General features: G+C 36.9%; 1 protein-coding gene across 4 annotated transcripts in view; it reads right to left on the bottom strand.

The window, feature by feature from the left end:
* Nucleotides 1-17,092, bottom strand: part of COG6 (component of oligomeric golgi complex 6) — a 131,226-nt gene that overhangs the window by 57,903 nt on the left and 56,231 nt on the right. For all 4 annotated transcript variants that reach the window (XM_047850809.1, XM_047850798.1, XM_047850816.1 and 1 more), the window contains exons 14-18: nucleotides 14,067-14,198; nucleotides 13,574-13,741; nucleotides 10,395-10,502; nucleotides 9,112-9,165; nucleotides 5,998-6,077 (exon numbers count right to left, since the gene is read on the bottom strand). In XM_047850809.1, the coding sequence (XP_047706765.1) occupies nucleotides 5,998-6,077; nucleotides 9,112-9,165; nucleotides 10,395-10,502; nucleotides 13,574-13,741; nucleotides 14,067-14,198 (542 nt within the window). The remainder of the gene's footprint in view (nucleotides 1-5,997; nucleotides 6,078-9,111; nucleotides 9,166-10,394; nucleotides 10,503-13,573; nucleotides 13,742-14,066; nucleotides 14,199-17,092) is intronic.

The following is a 17,092-nucleotide window of genomic DNA, read 5'->3' as shown; positions in this document are numbered from 1 at the left end:
ATAAATACACTTAAAAAATAATAATATAATCTCAACATAGAAAGGGCTAATAAAAATACAGTAACAGGCTAGTGTTAAAGAGAATAGGCATTGGAATCAGAAATAGTGGATTCAAATCTTGGCTCTGCTTGCTTCTGTTTGCTCTTGGTTCGATTATTTAAACTTTCTAAGCGATGTCTCCACTGGAAAGAGGAAATCCTAATTCATGGGAGGATTAAGTGAAGCTAAAGAATCAATCTGGTTGAGGTGTTCAGATTGATTACACTAGAGGAGTTGGGGTGGGGCAAGGGTGAAAACAGAATAGTTCAGAAGCTAACGTGGTAATATAGGCACAAGTGACACTACCTTGGACCAGAGTGGTGAACTGTGAAGATGTTCAAAAGTAACTAGAGTCTCCTCTCACATACTTTTTTCTAGATAAACATTTAATAAAGTGGTTCTTTGAGAATTATGACTGAAGTTATACTGAATTTATTAGATTAACTGTATCACATAACCAGTTGGAAAAGAATACCCTATGACTGTTGGAACGCTGAAACTCCACAGCAAAACTCACACTTAATGATGAAACATCCGAAACATTTTCATTAAAATTCAAAGTAAAATATGCACACTCACTATTACATCTACTATTTACCTTGCAGTTCTTAACCGATACAATGATTTTAGTCATAAATACTGAAAAAAAATTAATAAAACTCATTATCCTTAGCTGTCTTCACCAAAAACTAAACAACTGATAAGTTAATAGAACTAAAATAGTTTAGTTACTTGGTCAGCTTCAAAATGATCATATGAAATTTAGTACATTTGATATACACCAGCAATATCTAATTAGAACAGGTAACAGAAAATAAAAGATCTTATCATAATAGTCACAGAATTATTTCCTAGGAAGAAACCCGATAATATAGACAGAAGACTATATGAGGAAATTATAAAACTTTATTGAAAATTCTAAAATATCTGAATAAACAGGCATACCATGTTCATAGATAAAAATATTCACTAGTGGATTATACCCATTTCTTTTTTGCTCATTCTTACATTAGCTTGGTGAATGTTTTATAGGCACTTGAAAAGAATGTTACCTTCTAAAAATGTGTGTGGTATTCTATATGTATTAGGTTTGATTGCTGGCATTGTTCAGTTCCTTTACACCATGTCAGATTTTTGGTTACTTTTTCTAACAATTACTGAGAGGGGTGTTGAAATACCTACCTACAATTGTCAGTGTATCTATTCTTCCTCAATTCTATGAACTTATACTGCTTATTTTTTGAAGCTCTGCTATTAGATGCACACATTGACAATTATATCTTCTTCATGAATTGATTCTATTATTATTGTAAAACGTACCTCCTTATCTTTGGTATCTGTCTTGCAGTCTAATTTTTCTGATACTAATACAACTTCTTTAGCTTTGTTATGATTTTACTTTTAAACTATCTGTATCCTTACTGTTAAAGTGTATTTCTTATAGACAGCAGACAGTGGGCCATGCTTTTTCATCTAAGAATCTAATCTGCCTTTTAACTGAAGTATACAGTTCTTTTACATTTAATATAATTATTTATAAGGCTGAATTTAAGTCTATCATCCTATTATTTTTTTTTTTTTAGATTTTCCCCTTCTATTCTTTTCCCTTCTTTTTCTGCCTTGTTTTGATATAATTGCTTTTTTAGCATTCTATTTTATCTTGACTATTGGAATGTTAAATAATTTTGTTCATTTGAGAGCTGGCTGCAAGGTTCACAATCTACCTTCAAAAAATATTATTATATTATATAATAACCTTGTGACATCATAAATATGTATTTCTACTTCCTTCCCACTCCATCTTTTGTGCATTTCTTATAAATTTCATTTCTATGTGTTAAAAATTCCACAATTCACTGTTAGTATTTTTGTTTTAAATGGTCCACTACCTTTTATATTTAGCATTTTCTGTACTCACTATTCCTGTGTTGATCTGAGTTTTCTTCTGGTATTCTTTTCCTTGAGCCTGACAGACTTCCTTTATCATTTCCTACAGTGCAGCATACTAGTAATAAGTCCTCTCTACTTTTGCTTATCACAAAATGTATTTTTTGTGCGTTGAGTTTGAAAGATACATGTGATGAACACACAAAGTAGACATTTAAAGATGATATTCTATTGCCTTCTCGTTTGCACTGTTTCTAATAAGAAGTCAGTGGTATACTTAACCATCATTCGAATCCTATACACAATATGTCTTTTTCCCTCTGGCTGCTTTCAAGATTTTTCTCTTTATCCCTGGTTTTCAATGATAAGATGATGGTACGTATACTCTGGTATGGTTTTCTCTGCTGAGTTATTTAGCTTCTTGGGTTGTGGGTTCATGTTTTCCATCACATTTGGAAAAACTTGTTTCATTTCTTCAAATTTTTTCTGACTCATTCTCATTATGACACTCCAGTTATTATACCTACTTTAGTTTGCTTAATATTATGCCACAATTCACTAAGGCTCTCTTCATCTTTTTCTAGCCTTTTAATGTTTTCTATCAGTGCTTCAGTTTGGATCGTTTCTACTGTACTCTTTTCAAGTTGACTGATCTTCTCTCTGGGGTGTCCAACTGAGAGTTAAACCCAGTCAGTCAATTTTTCACTTTAGATGTTACACTTTTCAGGTCTAGAATTCTCAGCTCTAAAATTCCCTATTTCTTCTCTCAGTATAATAATGTTTTCCTTTAAGTCCTTGAACACACTGTAACTAGCTGCTTATAAGGAACTTAACTGCTAGTTTTATAAACTGTCATTTGTCTGTTTCTATTGACAGATTTTTTCCTAGTTTTGGTTCATATTTTCCTACTACTTCTTCTAAGTAATATTGCATTACACATGCTACACGGTTGACTGTCTGTATTTATTGTCATCCTTAGGAGTGCTAAGCTTTGTTCAGGAAGGCAGTTGGTTTAGTTAAAAATCAGCATGATACTTTATACTTTGTTTTTAAGCTTTTTTGAGTATAAGGTAGGCTTTATGTAGGACCAGATTAACCTTTCTTTGAAGGCTTGGGCTTTCTCGAGTCTCTAAAGCATTGTGCAAGCTCCAGTTATTTTTCAGCTTACAGGTTTCCAGTAGCTGTTCTTTTCCTGGTGGAACTATTTTCCCCCAAAACTTACTTTATTTTTATTGAGAACAGGTATTCCTGATAGTTAATACAGGTGGCTTAAAAGAGGTAAAGAAGAAAAAAATTATTCTGTATACCTCTTTAAGTAAAGAGGAAATATTTCCTATAAAGGCATTATTTTTTACATTATTACATTATTTTTTTAGTATGTCAAATCAAGGAAGATTCCTGAATAAGAGTTCTCAAATCACATCTGATATAATAACATTCAGAAATAATTCTGAATCATCAAGAAAAGACACTGAGAATATTTTACATATGTATACACACACACACACACACACACACACACACACACACGTTTAACTGTAGCTTCTATATTCCAATGTCTAATATTTGTATCACTGAAAGGTGAATATTGGAGTTTGACACTGAAAAAAGAACATCTCTAATTCATCCCAAGGAAGAAAAGAAGGAAGAATTCCTTAAAATTATTTTCATTCTCTTTTCTCCACTTTCTATACAACTTTGTTTCCTGGCTAAATTTATTCGAGAGAGACAGACAGACAGTGAGAGAAAGAGAGAGAGAGAGAAAGAGAGAGAGAGAGACAGAGAGGGAAGGAGACGCAGAATCTGAAGTAGCCTCCAGGCTCTGAGCTGTCAGCACCAAGCCCAACGCAGGGCTTGAACTCACGAACAGTGAGATCATGACCTGACCTGAAGCTGGACACTTAACCAACTGAGCCACCCAGACGCCCCTCTGTAACTTTACTTTTAACTCTTATTAAAGCTTAGGAATGGGTGGGGGGTAGTCTGTTAGGAGGTATCCCTGAGTCTAGGGACATACACTTTTAAAGTTTTGATGGAAGTTGTCAAATTGCCCTCTAAAAAGATTGTACTAATTTATACTCTCGCCAACAGCATATGAAAATACCCATTTTCCCAGACCCTTTCAATTAGCATATAACAAACGCCTTATTGTCAGCAATCTGATGGACAGATATTCTCACTGCTGTTTTAATTTGCATTTTTTGATAATTATTATGTTCTATTTATTTGCCATTTGCATTTCTTCTGTGAACTGTCCAAACACACAGTGCCTATTTTTCTACTGTTTTGTCCTGATTTGTGGTATTTTGTTTGCTATTAAGGATAACATATTAAGGATACTTTGTTACATAAATTGAAAATATTGCTCCACATTACGGTTTTTATTTTAACTTGGTTTATATTGTTGTTTTCTGTAAAAACAAAAACAAGACAAAAACTTTAAAGTGTTATGTAGCCAAATCTGTTCCAATTTCTCCTTTATGGCATCTGCTCTACCTGCCATCCTTTATAAAACACATTAAAATTTCCCGTCATTCAGCATATTATGAAAAGAATCATGGTATGTTTTATATTTAGTGACATCCTAAACGGCGCAACATTCAAATACTAAGATTGAAACGTGGTTAAATCTAAAGAACTACAGGTATTCGGTTAAGAAAAATAATTTAAGAAACACACACAAACAATCTGAGACACGGCATAATGGATTTTCTTTTATAATCTCTCAGGTCTTTAGAATTCCAGGTAAGTAGACAGTATGAGATCTTTTAGGATGATAAAATATAAAAGTAAAAAAAAACTTAAAATCATTAACTACACCTAAAATGATCAAATTTCCCAACTTTATGTCTGAGAAAAACAGATCCATCCCCTTGCCAGTCAATTCTAGTTGGCCAGTCTAATTCAAATTTTCCTGCGTGTTGAGTCAGAAGCCACCTCCTTGCTCTATTCACTGCTGCTGACGTGCCCTCCAGGACAACAGGAAACAAGTGTGCCGTCTCTGCCCCACGGCTCCCCTTCTGGTAACTGGAGTATTTTCTTCAAGTTCAATAGTTCTTTCCTCACCGCACTTTTTCATATAAGTATTTGTGGGGCACCTGGGTGGCTCAGTCAGTTAAGGGCTGGACCAGCTCAGGTCATGATCTCACAGTTCGTGAGCTTGTGCCCTGCCATCAGGCTCTGTGCTGACAGCCCAGAGCCTGGAGCCTGCTTCAGAGTCTGTGTCCCCTTCTCTCTCTGCCCCTCCCCCGCTCATTCTCTCTCTTCTCTCTCTCTCTCTCTCTCTCTCTCTCAAAAATAATAAACATTTTAAAAATATTAAAATAAAATAAATATTTGTTCACACGTCTAACTGACCCAACAGACTATGATCTCCCTGAAGACAGTGCAAATGTCCTTCAAATCTTAATCCTTAGTGCCTGTTACACAGAAAGCATTTAATACACAGCAGGGCGAATGGAAAGGAAAAAAGAAATGTCTAAAATTGTCTAATTTCTTACTTCCACGCAACTTAAATTTGTCAATATTTTCCTTATAATCAGGAAGGTCAGACAATATGATCCCTCTGTTTCTTCTAACCGTAACATTCTGAGATATTACTGTATAGTTCTTTGTCTTTAACACATTCCTGGTAAATAGGTGATACTGAAAAATTACAAAATATACCTAACAGATCCAAACAGTCTGTACAGTAGCTCATCTGCACAGCACAATTAATATACTATTGAGCTTCCACGACATTTTCAATGTCATTCTGACATGTTTATTAGTTTGGTATTATGGCTATATGCTTCCATTATAGTCACATCAATTTTAAGAATCATTCACTAAGTAGAGATTTTGGAGCCGCCTACATGTAAGCAGTAAGTATGAGCAGGGTCGGGTCAGATCTCTTAGGGTGGCCAAGGCGTGAAAAAAGGCTGGTAACCCTAAATCTTCAATCTATATTCTTCAATCTAGGAGAACGTCAATCTCCTATCCTTGAAAAGAAATTTTTTTCTAAGAAATGTGCTTGCTGTTTTGAAAAATATGTGAATCTTAACCAACCAGTTGAGACAGAAACACACTTACTTCACTGTGGCACTTAGGAGAAAGTTCAGCTGTGGCATTAACAGGCTGTCTGGGGCTGACAGGTAACGATCAAACTGAACCTAAATGAAACAGAGAAAGAGCAAAACATAAAGTGCGTACATCTGCTAACGGACATCTCAAATATAACCAACTCATTTAAGGGTTAAATCTTAGGAAATATACCATAGTACAAATAACGACTTCTTTGTGATCAAATGAGTTATTTCTTCAACATTCTAACTAAAATTCCCTAAAAGTATAAACTTCATTTTTTAAAAATATTTATTTTTGAGACACAGAGAGCGAGAGAGAGAGAGAGCAAGTGAGCGAGTGGGGGAGGTGCAGAGAGAGAGGAGGACAGAGGATATGAAGTTGGCTCCATGCTAATAGCAGTGAGCCCAATGCGGGGCTCAAACTCACAAACCATGAGATCCTGACCTGAGCCAAAGTCAGACGTTCAACTGACTGAGCCACCCAGGCGCTCCACAAGTGTCGACTTCTTAAAGTAGTTAATATCAGCATAGCTGCTTTGAAAATTCTAAATCCAAGTGGTTCATCTTAATCTCCCTCAACGAACTTTTGAATAAAAAATACTAACAAGAAGTAAAGTGATCAGATTTCAAGTCTACCTTACTTCCTTAAATCCACTGTATGTTAATTATTCGTTTACTTATTCCTTCAACTGATATTTATCGAGTACCTACTACTAGGAAGGTAGTATATTAGGTAAAGTATATATAGTGGTGAGCAAAAGAGGACAGTCCCTAGCTTCAGAGAGCTACGGCCTACTGAGAAAGATGGTAAGTAAGTAATAAGGTAAATAAATATATAATTACAAACTGTGTTGGATGCTATGAAGGAAAAAACCAAAGTAGTATAAAAGTGTAAATCAGGAGGATGGACCTAGCTTCTGTGTTTGGCTAAAGATTCTGAGGAAAGGAAATCTGAAGTGAGATCTTAGAGATGAAAAGAGATTAAGTAAGTGTGTGCAGTGAGGGTTCGGGGGTTGCATGGATGGGACAGCACGAAGACTTGAAGTGAGAAAGAGAATGGCGAACAGAAATCAGTTCGTATAGGTCTCACATGCTTTCTTACAGGATTTTAATTCTTATTGGAAAGGCATGAGGAAGCCATTGAAGGAGGGGAATAATCTGATTTAAGTTTTAAGAAACTAAGTCTGGCTGCAGGAAGAAGGAAATGGAAGGTAGATGCAAGGACACTAAATAGGCAGCTACCGCGGCACCTTAGACACAAGGACGATAACACGGCAGACAGCAGAGGAGATACTTGAGAGAACTGGACAGTAAAATCAGCAGCATCTGCTTAGTGACAGGACGGAAGGCCATGACTCTCAGATCTGGATCTGTGCCATTTAATTCACAGCATTATTACAATTCATAACTGTATTCTTTTCACACTTATTTAGTTGTGTAACAGCTATACCCCTTACTAGATCATGTCTATTTTCATCCCAATTCTTAGCATAATGCCTAGAAAACAGAGGGCAATGTTGAAATAATAATGGACAGAAGCTCTTACTGCTTTCTGAGTTAAGAACACTTGGAGGAGGACCTGGGGGTGGGGGGCAGGAAGACGTGACAGAGTTCGAGCCTGGGGTATGCCGAACTGAAGTGCCCTGAAGCATTCCAGTGAAGGCAGCAGGCAGTTACCACACACAAAACAAGATTCTGTTTCGTTAGAGAGACATAAAATCTTCAACTCAACTGTTATTCAAGTTTAAGACCACGCACAAAAGAACTTGCAACGGGGTTTAAATGTATTTTGTGGGTTTATATCATGGACTGGATATGTGTCGGTGGGGAGAGAAAGACAGGGAGGAAACACATTTAGTGAGTACGAAGATGACTGATCTGTGTGTAGAGTTATGTCCTCATTTTGGGAGGGCAAATACCTTGGAGTGAGACCACTAGGTAGTATGGTGACTGTATATTTAACTTTCTAAGAAGCTTATCTTTTTTTATTTATTTTGAGAGAGAGAGTGCACACGCGCATGTGTGCAAGTGGAGGAGTAGCAGAGAGGCAGAGAGGGAGAGAGGGAATCCCAAGCAGGGTCCGTGCTGCCAGTGCAGAGCCTGACGCTGGGGCTCAATCCCACAAACCGTGAGACCACGACCTGAGCCGAGATCAAGAGTCAGATGCTTAACCGACTGACCACTCAGGCACCCAGAAACTCACCTTTTTGAAATAATCTAAAATGTATTAATTTCCATTTATATTTACTTAAACATTTTAGAATGAACTCTGTTTTGAAAGTTTTTGCTGTGATGTTTGATGAACAGAAGTTATGACCGTTACTTCTCTTTCTCTAGTCTTTTGTCATGATGTGACGTTTCTTATTTAGTAGTTGAGAGTGTAAGTACTAGGTTGAATGGGGTGTTCGGAGGTTTCGAGTTAATACACGAAAAACGCTTGGCACGCGCAACAAATGTTACTGGCTGGTGTTATTCATCACTGTTATTACTATCGCTAGCGTTATTATTATATAGCTTCCAAAGAACATCATCCTACAAGGGCTAAATGAGTGTCACGTGATTGGTGGACATACATACACGCAAAGTCTATACTTAAGACATGGAAACACACTCCGGGAAGCGGCACGCGGGCAGAGAGGGATGTGCAAGCAAGCTCTTCATTTGAAAAGAAGGTAATAAAGTGGAGGTTCGAGGAGTCTCACGCTCCAGAGTAATACGTTATTTTAAGACTGGACTCTGATTTCAGTGATCTCAGAGAGAAATCAAGAACTATAAAGACTAACAGCAGGAAGTCTTGAATGATATACAGCCCAACTTCTTCGTGTCTGTCATTCCCGTTTCTCTATGACATTAGGAGTAAAACTCTGAAAATGAAGAAAACCTGAACAGGGATGATGAGGTTACGAGGGTGTAGTGGAATATTAGCACAAATGGATGTCGTGTTCGGACCTTAGTTAAAGGAAACATATGTGCAATCATTATCCTTAAACCCCCTCTGGATAAAGTATATATCAAGAGACAAAATTACCACCGAGGACAAAACTATCACACAGGAAAAAATTAATAGTGTTCCATAAGGAAACCTATGCTGAAATGCTTGATTTTATTCTTATTCACTTACCATTGCAGCCTTCAGTGCCACGGAATCTAGGTTGGGCAAATTAGCTAAAGAGCCCTAGAAAAAAAAAAAAAAAAAAAAACAGCAAAAACAAGATGTAAAAAAGGTGCTACAGTTTCCGTTCACTTATGAAATACAGTCTATTAATAGATTCCCCAAATCTGGAAATTCGGCTCATTTCCAAAGAACTCAAGCGTCATCTCTTCAACCTCAGTGAGAGCAGGGACTATGGCTTGTTCATTTTTGTGTAACTAGCACGAAGGCACGTAATCATATTTGTCGGAGGGAGTGACAAGCAGAAGTTTAACAACAGGAACACCAGGATATTTCAGATTGACTTATAAGCAAGCAAACAGGCGAGGAAGCATTTAGGAAATGGCAGCAAGATACGGAGGCTTGAAGTCTCACCCTGACAATTTGAGATAGTATAAAACGGCAGCAGAATTGATTCTTCTCTGGTAGAAATCTGCTTGCTGCTTTATCAAAATAACAAATTTGGAGCCGGTGATTTTTGAAAGCTTCATTTAAGAGTTCCTGGACTACAAAATATGTTTCATGTTAATGCCACTTAAACGAGTTCTTTGCAGGGGTGCGCCTGGCTGGTGCATGTTGGTACAGTGTGTGACTCCTGATCTCAGGGTCATGGGTTTGAGCCCCGTGGTGGGCATGCAGCCTACTTAATAAGATAAAAAAAAAATCTTTAAAAAAATGAGTTCTTAGCTTTCTAAAGAAAGATGCTTACGTGAATTTCTCAGGTTCCCCCACTCCCTTCTCTATTTCCACTGGAGTTCTATAACTTAACAAGATCTTATGTTGGTCTCAGAAGTATTTACCTTTCCAAAGTAACAGACCAAGATTTGCTAAGTTAAAAAGGGAATGACTGCATTTACACACCAATCTATGCATTCAATTAACCCATAGTGATACAGGATTCTGAAAAATTTACCAGTATGAATATCCTTTATACAATTTATAATACTGACTTTTGTATATTTTCATTACTTTTAACCAAAATTATCAATAGTAAAAAGTATAGTTAATATTTAGGGGCACTCTACTACAGTCTCGGGTAGTCATCTAAGAACTGTACATATGTTACCTCACTTAATCTTCGGAACAACCTACGATACAGATATTATCATTACCCCAATTCCACAGCTGAGGAAACAGGTACAGAGAGATAAGTCACTTTCCCAGTGAGAATAGCTAGTAAGCGGCAGAGCCAAGGTTCAGTTAGAGGCTAGCTCTAGACCCCACACTCTAAATGCGTATTTCCATGTGCTTACCTGCTCAGGTTTATGTTGCTGCACGGTGTTATAGATATAACTCAAGCCCGCTCTAGTTAAAACATAAGAAGCCTGCTCATTGATAAGTGTGTCCAAATGTGCTTCAATCTAAAAGAAAACCCAGCAGAAAGAAAATATTTTAAAAGAGGAATAAGACTACGGAGAGTACAAGTAGACCACTCTGGAGTCAGCTCTTCATCACGGACTTGCTCCTTGCAGCGGCCATGAGTTCCAGACCATGAGGCACATGGGCCAGCCACTTCTGTGACAAAATCTTTTCCTTCCCCCAAAGAGGAAGTCCTCCTACAAAAGGGAGAGAAAGTCTCATTTTAAAAATGAGAACTGAAAGGATTTCAGTACTAGCCACTAGTCAAACAAATTGAGTCTCTTGTTAGCTCTTTTAAAAGATGGCAATAAACAAAACACAAACAAACAAACAGGAAACATTAAAAGATAACAATAATATAAAATACTTAGGAAGACTTCTGGGAAGATGAAGGCCTGATGTTCCTGACCTTCACATACCCCTACCTTCTCAACTTATTGGACTGACTCAACCAATCAAATGTGCCATATGGAGACGCCTGGAGGCAACAGGTTTCTCCCGGGGAGAAAGCAGGTTTCTACCAGGGGGGAGTTGAGAACCCAGCAGAAGGTTGGCCAAAGATTTCAGGTTTAGGAACTGTCCACGAAGACTTGACTAGCAGATGTGAGTTGTATGTGCTCACCTGCTTTGTGTTATCCTCCGGGAAGCCATCTAATGCTAATGGGGGCAGAATCCACAGAAGTGGACTACCCTAATGGGCTGAAGTATCCCTTAGTGGGAAGAAGTCTTCTGCCCCCTTACTTTTACCAGTACAGGCCTGAGAGTGTGGAGATCTTCCTTCTTCTCCTGACCAGCAAGTTCCCTCAGCTTTGCCAGTCTGTTTGCCGGGGCACAGTAACGCTACCCATTGTGCTGTTACCATCTGAATGCTTCTGTTGTCCGAGTAACTCCAGTTTGCTGCTGAGGCCCTCCCCCTAAAAAACTTCCAACTAACTTAAGAAAAGGGAGTATGTTCTAAGAGAAAGCCCATCTGAATGATTAGAAGGAGTAACTTCTCCGGAGGCAACCCTATTAAAAGACGCAGAGTACTTTATTTTTTTCTCTTAAGTAAATGTCCAAGAAAGTACAATTAGAGGCCTTAGACACTAGACTTACTGGAAATCCAAAAAAAAAAAAAAAAAAAAAAAAAAAAGAAAGAAAAACACCAAGATGTGCAAATATAAACATTTAATGAAAGAGCTAAGAATCAAATTAGCATCTGAAGAAGAATGGAAGAAAAGAAACATAGTAACATCAAAGAAAGATTAAATAAACAGATATGAAAAGATATTAAAAGAGAGATTCTGGAGATAAAACCAATAAAGGCAGAAACTTCAGAATATAAAATATAAAATTTTTATAATTATATAATTATAAAATATAAAATATAGAAAATAGAAAATTCAGAATATACAAAGAAAAGTGATAATTAGGTAATAGAAAACTATACTGAGCAAAATAAAGGGTTGAATCTTCAGACTGAAATGGCTCTGCAAAATCCAAATGGGGAAAGAGACATACCAAAAAATACCCCGAGGAACTAACTATCTGAACTCAAAGGAAAACAGAGTAAGTTACCACAAAGAAAAGAGAATCAGACTAGTCTGGACTCCTTACTTGAAACACTGGAAGAAGGTAAGTCAGAGTAGAAGAAAATTAATAGACCATTGATAGAAAAGGTGTGAAAAACCAAAAACTGTTTATGCAACAAGATAAAATTTCTTGGGAGGGCCTAAATAAACCATGCCTTCCAGGACCCACATCATCGTACAATCCTCTCTCAGAGCTCCGGGCTGGCCCATGCAGCTAGCACTGGTCAACAGCCTATAACCAAGCATGAAGTTAAGTGCAGGCTTCATAAGCACTTACACACTGGGGCTTGTCCCCTTGGAAAGCAAAACATGACCAGGGAATATTTAAGGAACACAGGCAACTGGTGATAAAACAGACTGATGAACACCTGATATACCTGAACAGCTTGAGTAAAGATTTAGACAAATGGCAGGGTTTAGGGATTGAATAAGTGATAAATACAGTAAAGACCAATGAATTTTTTTAAAAAGAGATTTCTAAAAATTTTTTGAGAGTGAGAAGGGCAAAGAGAGAGGGAGAGAGAGAGAGACGGGGCGGGGGGGTAGAGAGAGAAAGAGAGAGAATCTTAAGTAGGCTCCATGCTCAGCATGGAGCCCAACACGGGGCTCGATCCCACGACCCTGGGATCATGACCTGAGCCAAAATCAACAGTCAAATGTTCAACTGACTGAGCCACCCAGGTGCTCCTTAAAAAAAGAATTGTATTAATTCCACAAAAAACAGTTATTTAAGAAAGGAAAATTAATCATACCTCATTATATTTCTTTTAAAAGAAGGAATTAGAAATTAGAAAATATCACAAGTTTAGACTTATCAAAATTCATGCTTTAGAAAACCCCCAAAGTTCACAAATAAATTTTTACTATAGCCACTGCCATATTACTTATATACTTGTAATAACACAGAACAGTCAGCATTTTTTCTTCAAAACATTATATACACCAAAAGTCACTATTTCAAAATCAGAAGCCAAGTATCTGGTAAATTTTATAAACGGCTTAGCCACTTTACAAACTCTTAAATGATACTATTTGGTTTATAGGACTAGAGTCATTGGTATAACAAATTGTAATGTTTTGCCTAACACTGGTTTACACATAGATAAAAATATATCTGTCCTCTGTAACACCTTCTGCACTAGCTAGCAAGCTTGGAAAATATAGCATATTATTCACAGTTCAGCAACTGAAATCTGCATACAGAATTGCTGTTCCAATCAATAAGAAAAGCTTCATTCTATCATCACATACTATGGTTTGAATAAAATACCATACTCATTACATATTCTGGCTTCCCAAAACAAAACTGAAACACCAAGTATGTGTGTGCGTTGCGTGAGTGTGAGTGTGTGTGTGTGTGTGTGTGTGTGTGTGTATTTCCATCAGACTATACCCAAGAATTTATTGAAATTAGGTCACTGAAATTGGACTAAAGCCAGTAACTGAGATCAGATGAAAAAAGGCTCCGTCACAGTGAGCGGGCATCTTATGACAAAGTTTACCTGAAACTGTAGCATTTCTAGTCGTCTGTCAGTGAACTCAAACAGAGCTAGTGTTGTCTTCATCATATAGAGTGAATTGACCATGAAAGTGGCCATGTCAGCTGTGCCTAAATTGCTGGCAGATACGGTACACATCTGGAGGAGAGGATCTAAGACACACGATAAAACCTGTAAGTAAAAAATAAAATAAAATCTATTTTTTATTCCCCAATCAGTGATACAGGCCTGGGGTAATAGTACTTCAGAAAGAATGACAAACTAATTGGAAGGGGAGCAACTTATAAGATTAAATGGTATAGTAATCATAATGTTTTTTACAATGGGCATCACGGAATAAAGTACTTTTTAAATTGAAGAGAGCTGATCTAATACGTGAAAGAAAAAAATCAATGAGAGGGACTGTTACAATGCACGGGTTATAAAATGCCAGAATTTCAACAGAATGTATAACAGAGGAGCAATAAATAATCATTAAAAATGATTTACAACATACTTGCACAAAGTCAGCTTGACGGGCATCTAACGGTACAACTGAAGAATCGTGAGATGCCAAAACTTCACGCAACAATGCGAGTGTCTGATTTAATGCAGAACTTGGTCCAAGATCAGGTGGTGGGAGTTCAACCTAAAATAAAGGGTGGCTTCATCCACTGCTTACATTTTCCACTAAATTTTAATGTATAAATAAATACAATTCACAGTAAAACAATACATGTAAAAGATGTAAAGATTTGGTGAGCATTACAAAATCTAGAATTGATCCATAGCTGATACTAATAAGCATAAAGTGACACCAAAGGTTTTTGTTGTATTATCACAGAATTAATATATTCTTCTCACAATTAGAAGTAAAGAATTTATACTTCTAAAATTCGAAAGTTACAAGAAAACTCAGTAGTCTTTGATGTAGAATTATATTTTTATGCAGATTTGAAATGGCCTACTGTTTTGGGTTTTGGTTTTTTTTTTTTTTTTTTTTTTTTTAGCCCAAGTCATTAGAAAAAGGCAATCTAGAAACCACCACTCCCCCAACGATAATACAGTTGAGAATCATCATCCACCCTCAGGCCCAAATCTCAGAAATGTGGCTCAATATGCATAGGTTTGGGGACTAGGAATCCATCTTTCAATAAGCATCACAGGTGATATTCAGATCAGTCTATGGGCTACACACTTCACAGAAACACAGTGCCCACTATTCTACACGGTGTAACACTGCCACTGAAATCTTTAGCACTGAAGTTAAAGATTAGTTTCACACTTTAGATTACCAATCACTAGTTGTGTGGTCCTGGGTAAGTTCTTTAACTTCTCAGAATTTCAGAGGGATTCTTTAAGGATTAGTGGGATTGTTGCATATAAACTATTGGGTACTATAAACTGGAAGGTATGCCAAGTTCATTCTCTCTACTTGCTGGCATCATGATATCCAAGAAGATGTGCTGGTGAATTTTTGTTGAGTACTTATAATAATATAGTCAGATCTTATCTAAAAAATATGATACTCAGAAGTCTATGTAAGAGACTATAGCCTTGTGTCAGACAGAAAAGTGTAAGAATTTTTAAATATCTGGATTTATATGAAGAATGTTTTATATAGAAAAGTTAATACATAAGTGACAGCAGCAGGAATATCAAAGTATGGACCTCTGAAAATCTTCCCTCTTTCATAAAACAACAAAACCAAAAATTATAAGACATGCAAAGAAACAAAAATATATGGTCCATGCACAGAAAAAATAGTCAATGGGAACTTCCCCTGAGGAAGCCTGGACACTGGAGTTACTACACAAAAAATCTGAATTGACTATTGTATTTTATTTTAAAGTTTATTTACTTATTTTGAGAGAGAGAGAGAGAGAGAGAGAGAGAGAGAGAGAGAGAGAAAGCACAGCAGGTAAGGGGCAGAGAGAAGGAGAGACAGAATCCCAAGCTTGTGGGGCTCAAACCTACAAACTGTGAGATCATGACCCGAGCTGAGATCAAGAGTCAGATGCCCAACCAACTGAGCCACTCAGCACCTCAAAATTGGCTATTTTAAGAAAGGGAACCAGGTTAATGAACTAAAGGGAAGTATGAGAACAATGTCTCATCAAATAGAGAATATTTACAAAGAAATAAAAATGATAAAAAGAAATAACTGAATAGAAATTTTGTACTTGAAAGTAACTAAAATGAAAAATTCACTCTAGGGATTCGATAGCACATCTGAGTAGGCAGAATAAGTAATCAGTGAACTTGAAGATAGGTCAATTAAAATTATCCAGTTTGAGGGACAGAAAGAAAAACAAATGAAAGAAAATTCACAGAGCCTCAGAGACCTATGGAACACCATCAACATTAAGTACAATGTGGTTCTCTTAGAAGGAGAGAGGAGTGCAGAAAAAATATTTGAAGAGTCAATGACAAAGAATTCACAAATGTGATTAAAACAAAATATTAATCTAAGCATCTAAGAAGCTCACAAACTCCACAAGGAATAAACTTACACAGTTTCACACTAAGACACATCACACAAACTGTCAAAAGACAAAGAGAATCTGGAAGCAGTAAGATGAGGAACTGATTATGACAAAGGATTCTCATAAGATTAACAGCTGATTTCTCATCAGAAAACATGGAGGCCGGAAGGCGCTGGATGGCATATTCAAGGGCTGCAAGAAAGACCGTCAAGATAGAATTCTGTACTCAGTAAAACTACTCTTCAAGAATGAAGGAAAACAAAGATTCTTCACCAGTAAACCTGTTCCACAAGAAATATGGGGAATCCTGGGGTGCCTGTGTGGCTTAGTCGGTAGAGTGTCCGACTTCGGCTCAGGTCATGATCTTGCGGTTTGTGAGTTGAAGCCCCGCGTCGGGGGGGGGGGGGGGGGGGGGGGTATAAATAAAGTATAAAAATTCCTTTATTTAGAAATAACATTAGTTAGCCATCATTACCATCAGTTTAACAACATTCTGGATATCTTTTTAAATTGGGTGAATGAACAGAAAATACTTTTATAAAGATGGCTTCATATTCTGGAGTTTTTCTTAATTCAGTTTGAATTTAACAGAAAAAAGGAAGCAACACTGAAGGAGGTGTGAAACTTGAAATAAATATTTGCCATGAGAGATACTTTTTATTTAATTTTGTCAATCTTGGTTTCATGGAATTTGGGGTTCTATTGTTAGATGCACACGTTTATAATTGTCAGGTCTTCTTGATAATAAAGATTATAAAGTGTGTTTGTTTCTAGTGGTGTTTGTCTTTAAAGTTTATTTTATCTGAAATTAGCATAACTACTCTAGCTCTTGGTTTTTGCTTGCAAAGTCTGTCATTTCCCATCCTTTCACTTTCAACCTCTTTGTGTATTTAAACCTTTCTGTTTTTGTTTTTTTAATGTTTATGCATGTATTTTGAGAGAGAGAGCAAGCGCCTGCAGCATGAATAGAGGAGCGGCAGGGGGGAGGGGCGGGGGAGAGAATCCCAAACAGGTTCCGCACTGTCAGAGCAGAGCCCAGTGTGGGGCTTGAATTCAC

The sequence above is a fragment of the Prionailurus viverrinus genome, chromosome A1 (assembly GCF_022837055.1).
Source record: "Prionailurus viverrinus isolate Anna chromosome A1, UM_Priviv_1.0, whole genome shotgun sequence".
NCBI classification, from domain to species: domain Eukaryota; kingdom Metazoa; phylum Chordata; class Mammalia; order Carnivora; family Felidae; genus Prionailurus; species Prionailurus viverrinus.
The sequence above is the reverse complement of the archived record's forward strand: the minus strand, read 5'-3'. Positions and strand labels throughout refer to the sequence as shown.